The 6000-nt window shown below is 41.3% G+C and overlaps 1 protein-coding gene across 1 annotated transcript in view; it reads left to right on the forward strand.

The window, feature by feature from the left end:
• The window catches only part of ROS1 (ROS proto-oncogene 1, receptor tyrosine kinase), a 118502-nt gene extending 114051 nt beyond the window's left edge, over window positions 1–4451 (forward strand). The window contains exon 44 of the mRNA XM_057311122.1: window positions 2313–4451. Within this exon, the coding sequence (XP_057167105.1) occupies window positions 2313–2623 (311 nt within the window). The 3' untranslated portion in view covers window positions 2624–4451. The remainder of the gene's footprint in view (window positions 1–2312) is intronic.
• The last annotated feature ends 1549 nt before the right edge of the window (window positions 4452–6000 follow it).

Here is a 6000-nt window from a genome sequence, read left to right on the forward strand (position 1 = left end):
CTGGACTATTTAAAGTTAAATATCTTATTTCTTGCTGTCACTTTTTGATATTTTTGATTGCTATCATTATATATAGAAAATTGTTCTTACAAGTGTCTCAATGGCTCTTAGTACACGTTGACCATAATCGTAACAGCAGGATGCATCCAAAGATATTCAGCATTTAGGCATTAACCAAGCTTGGCATCTGATTTCTACGGGGTAGATATTTTGTAACACTATGTGACTATCCATGTGGTTTGCAATGAGCTATAATGATGTTTGAACGATGAAGAGGAACAAGAAATGATGGCCAGGAGTCTGTGACCCTGTCTCTCCACCATCTTGTCCTTCGGCAGTGTGGGAAGGTCGGCACAAGAAATGCACCCCTCGTAAGACAGAGGAGGGCTGGTAATTCACATGCTCTTACAATAAAATAAGCTTGGTAGTTCAGGCAGGTCCATTAAATCCCATTATCAAAAAGTAGCTACAGTGGTACCTCCCTCAGTTCTTTGAAGTCGTTTCTTTTCCCCATATTTCCATTTAAATTCACGCCAAAGAAACCCAACCTGGGTGTACATCAGAGCTAAGGACAGAAGGTTGGCAGCCCGGCCGGCCTCACCTCCTTAGTGACACCCATTTGGAAGCTTCTTGCTGGAAGAATGATGAAGACAAAGCAAAGACCACCATCTGTTGACTGAGATGTGTCTGATTTGTAAAATATGACCCAGTTTGAAAGAGCAGTAATATTTCCAATCATAAATTTTTCATCCAGGGAATAACACTCAGCAGTTGGAATGCATTGACCACCAAAAACAATCCCCATACTATACATTTATATATTTATGTTTATATTGTGTATTTGTCCCTTTTAATTACCAGAATTTTGTGAAATGTTTCAGAAGATCTGCTATTAGGTTTCAGCAAGAATTCTTCTAGTCTTCTATGTAAAAATGTCAGTCTTTAAGTAGAGAAAGATAAAATAATATGAGCGTAATTGTGAAGAAGCCTGATAACCCACTGGCTGCCCATTTTTCTGCTGCCACCCTGACCCCCCCCACGAGCGTCCAGAGTCTGTGCCTTTCAAGGACTCCTGTGGGGCACACCGCTCACCCACTTGGCCCCTCCTCACGGAGCACAGCAGCTCTGCCCTCCCATTGGGGAGGGTGAATATGGGGACACAGTCTGGGTTCAAATTACAGCTGTGTGACCTTGGGCAAATTATTTAACTCCTCTGTGCCTCAGTTTCCCCAACTGTTAAATGAGGATAATACTAGCATCTGCTTACTAGAAGAATGAGCTAATATACGTATATAGTTTAGACTAGTGCCTGGCACATAGTACATTCTCTGTGTTAACAACAACAATAATCACGGTTATATTTCATGTCATCTTCCTTCTCCCTCAACTCAACTCTACATCAAAACTTGCCAGGCCTATCCATTCCTTACCAGCCTTAGGAGGTCTTAAGCATGCTGGGGTGTTTATTTGCTTAGTGGTATTAATGCAACTTGTCCCAGGGAGAGAGATAGCTGAGGGGGACCAGCCACACTAATTCAAACTCAGTGCGCTCCTGCCTCAGGGCCCTTGTTCTTGCTGTTCTCTTTTCCTTGAACCTTCTTCCTCAGATATCCACGTGTTGAATTCTATCAGCTCAGGTCTCTTCCTGAAATTTACCTCATTATAGAGGACTTTGCTGACAATTTATCTAAGGTAGCAACCCCCTTCCACCCCCACTGTTATTTTCTTGCCCCATTTTGCTGCCGCTCGTCACCACCCGGCACAGACTTTGTTGGCTGCTAGTTTATTGTCTGTCCCCCCTCATTAGAATGTAAACCCCAAAGAGGAGCAACTTTGCTTGGTTTATTGTTGTATCTTCAATACTTAGAACACAGCCTGGCATGTGTTAAGCATCCAATAAATATCTTAATGGATGATTAAATTACTCAACCGAAAAGAATATTACCTTTCAAGGTGGATATTTTGGCTGGTGGGACTTTAGACAAAAAGGGCCATTGTAAGGCCACTTACAAGGCTGTGACCTGTCCAGTTATACAGAGTTATCGTCTCTGCGCTCTCGCCACATTTTCCATATTCCTTTATTATATACAGCGCACACTGTCTCCTACAGTAACCTGGCTGCTCCCTTACTGGACTACAGTAGCCTCAAAGGCAAGGAGCACGTGTTGCTTATCTTTGTATTCCCTTGGTGGTCCTCATCAATGCTGAACCAATGGATACGGTTGGTATTGTTATAATTCCTGTACAGCCTGTATATTAGAGATACAGAAAGTCAAATAGATACTAGTATAACTTTTACGTTTTTTTCACAGATGAAGATGGTGGTGTGATCTGTTTGAATTCAGGTGACATTATGCCAATAGCCTTAACGGAAACCAAGAACCAAGAAGGGTTAAACTATATGGTACTTGCTACAGGATGTAGCCAAGGTGAAGAAAATTCTGAGGGTCCTCTAGGCTCCAAGGAATCTGAATCTTGTGGTCTGAGGAAAGAAGAGAAGGAACCACATGCGGACAAAGATCTCTGCCAAGAAAAACAAGTGGCTTACTGCCCTCCTGGCAAGACTGAAGGCCTGAACTATGCCCGTCTCACTCACAGTGGATATAGAGATGGGTCTGATTAATAGCTCTGTTTGGGAAATGCAGAGTTGAGATAAACACTCCCATTAAGTAGTTACTGAAAGAAAACCCGAGTAGAATGATAGATGTGGTGGTAGTCTATGCCTCCAAATTAACACTGAAAAGTTCCTGAATTCTGAGTTCTTGGTTCCAAGAGCCAATTGATTTCAGTTGTGACAATCCCCATAACAACTGGCTAACCTTCAGCAGAATTCCCAAGTGAACCACTAGACATTTGGAAAGCTTAGGAAGACTCAAGAATCTGGAAGGGAAACTGCCCACCCCCTTGAGGCCCCTTAGTCCGTTGCCCACCCTTCAGTCTGGGCTGCACCAGAAGCACCTTGGTTAGATGGTGAGAGACAAAATAGCTATGTTCAGGGACCTGAAGGAGAGGGGTGAGAAGCATGCTCAGGGGGCCGACTGAGCTAGATTACCCCCAAAGGGATATATATATATATATATTGAAATGACAAGATAACTCTACAGATACAGAAGGAACCAGCACTTAGGATGCGAGAAGTCGTTTGGAATGCTATTAGTACAATATTGCTGCAAGAGATCTTGGGGGAAGATCTACATTATTACGACCATAAAATATTGTCTTTAATGACTACTCTCAAGTACTTTGTATTTTGGAGGCTTGGAACAGCAGCTTCAGTCATATTGATAATAAGACCATGAAGAGAGCTCTAAGTCCTAAAGTTCAGCCTTCCACAAACTTTGGGTTACATAAAAATCTCTCCGTGACTTGTGTGCTGCTATGGAAATGAGCTAGTATAAAGATGGCTTGCATTTGCCGTGTCTATCTTACACATAAAATACTTAAGATTACATTTAGTATCAATTCTCCTTAAAACTAAATATAAATGATTATATGATGTTAATTTAAGCCCTGTGATTTTTAGCAACTACATGAAATAATAGATACCTAAATGAGAACTATTAAAAACTTTCCCCAGACAAAGGCTCTGATTTAGAGCCAATCACGTTTTTGCAGTCACCCGTTTAAATCTGAATGCCTCAACTGCTCTAAGGGCAATGCTAATGAAAGCGTTCTGCATGTTGTCAGTTGCAGTACACGGGATGTTTGCTAGATATGGAAAATCCTTTGATTATAAAATTTGCTAAAAACTCCTGAAAGAGGATCACATATCCATTGGCACCGGGGAGAATTTGGTTCATTTTTTAACTTGCTTACTGCCTGAGAAGCTGCACCCGTGGTTGGCTGCATGGTGAGGGACACAGGCAGGTCAGTGTGTGAGTTCTGTGGGGGACAGCCCCTCAGGAAAGGTCCAGGACCTGCGGCCTCTGCTACATCTGTGATTCCACGGAATGAGGCGGGATATTTTCTCTCTCATCTTCTGATGTTCTAATGGGCATTTATCATTCTTTTCGATAGCCCAGCATATGACGCCCCTGCCGTGTTGGGGAGTTCCCCCACCTTTATCTTCTGGGTGGGAGCTACATTCCATTTGCTTCCCCCAAGATCTCTTGAAGCAAAAAGGCAGCCATGTGACCCCCACCACTCAGACACGCCTATGACAGGCTTCTAATTGAGAGGTAAGGAAGCTAAGACACAGGGCCCACGGTGAGTCTTCCCAGGTGGTGGTGGTGACTGCAGTTGGTCTGACTCCTGGTCTCCAGTGTCCTGGGCCAAGAGAGTCTGCAGAGCAGATCTGGAGCCTGGTGCCTCTAGCAGTCGGGGTGGCTGGATTAGACTGGTTCTGCGGTCTGCTTTTAGCAAGTGCTCCTGGCTCCAGTCTGGCTCTCGAGCCCTCCCAGGGATTTTGTGAGTTACCCTCGTATCCTTTTAATAAATGCTTTTCTTTTAAATCAGCCGCAGTCCGTTTCTGTTGCTTGCAACCAGGACTTTCGCTCCGCCAATGGCACGGACCTTAATTTTGGAATAGACAAAGAAATGAAAAGTGTGTAGAAGAACCGGATTTTCGGTACATTTGCATTACAATTTGGACAATAGAGAAATTTACAGAATATCTGAGGGGAAGAACCCATAAAATACCATGTTTCAGCTAGGCTATAAATGTAAATTAGTAGTCTTTTTAATAATGCATAATGAATAATATTGGTAGAAATATTTAATGCAAAATAAAATAGTGGTTGAAATCTCATGGGTAAAATTTATTATAGATCAAAGTGATAAAACACAAATGACTGGTAATATTGAAAACTATGTAAGTTAATTTGGAAAAATCAGACCTTATAATCAAGAGGGAAAAATCGGCAATGGCTAAAAATGCTACTTGTTAAAATGTTTTTCACTAAAGGGGCTCCTGGGTGGCTCAGTTGGTTAAGCATCTGCCTTCAGCTCAAGTCCTGACCCTCCTGAGCCCACACTGGACCCTGCTCAGCGGGGAGCCTGCTTCTGCCTCTCCCTCTGCTGCTCCCCCTACTTGCACTCTCACTCTCTAAATAAATAAATAAATAAATAAATAAATAAATAAATAAAATCTTTTAAAAAATGTTTTTCAGTAAAAATCAATGGAAGAATAAAATCTTAGCGATAAATTTTTTATCTGCAAAATATGACTTGGAAAAAAAATGGCTCCTAAAGGCAAAAGTTACAACTGGTAAGAACAAAACACGATGATACAAAAACCAATCAATATATCTAACCTTCATTTTACTTTATTTTCTTTCTCATTGAAGCACAATTGGCATAAAATATCCTGTTAGATTCAGGGATATGTCATGGTGATTTGATATTTTTATACATTGCAAAATGATTCCCACAATAAGTCTAGTTACCATCTGTTGCCATACAAAGTTATTACAATATTCTTGACTATATTCCCTGTGCTTATGTTCCCTAGGTACAATACGTCCCCATGACTTATTTATTTTATAGCTAGCAATTTGTACCTCTTAATCCCCTTCACCTCTTTCACCTTCACCCTCCCCCTCTGGTAACTAACAGTTTGTTTCCTGTATCTATGAGTCTGTTTCTGTTTTGTTTTTTTGTTCATTTGTTTTATTTTCTAGATTCCACATGTAAATGAAATCATACGGTATTTGCCTTTGTCTGACTTATTTCAATAATATAGCAGATATAGCAAAATACCCTCTAGGTCCGTCCATCTAACTTTCATTTTAAATTGTTCAAGGAAAAGAAATAATTCATAAGAAAAAGTAAGTTGCAAATGAAAAATATTGTTTATAAACAACAACAACAACACAGACTATACACATAGAGAACAAACCAGTGGTTGCCAGAGGGGAACGGCTGTAGAGGGACAGGTGAAACAGGCGAAGGGGAAATGAAATGACAATGCTTTACTTAAAATGCCCTTGATAAAAGAGCCTGTCCCTGGGCCCACATGCGCCCTGTTGCTCACCTATACTGGTTTTGTCGGGGGACTCCTTG

This window comes from Ursus arctos, unplaced genomic scaffold (genome assembly GCF_023065955.2).
Source record: "Ursus arctos isolate Adak ecotype North America unplaced genomic scaffold, UrsArc2.0 scaffold_13, whole genome shotgun sequence".
Lineage (NCBI taxonomy): Eukaryota > Metazoa > Chordata > Mammalia > Carnivora > Ursidae > Ursus > Ursus arctos.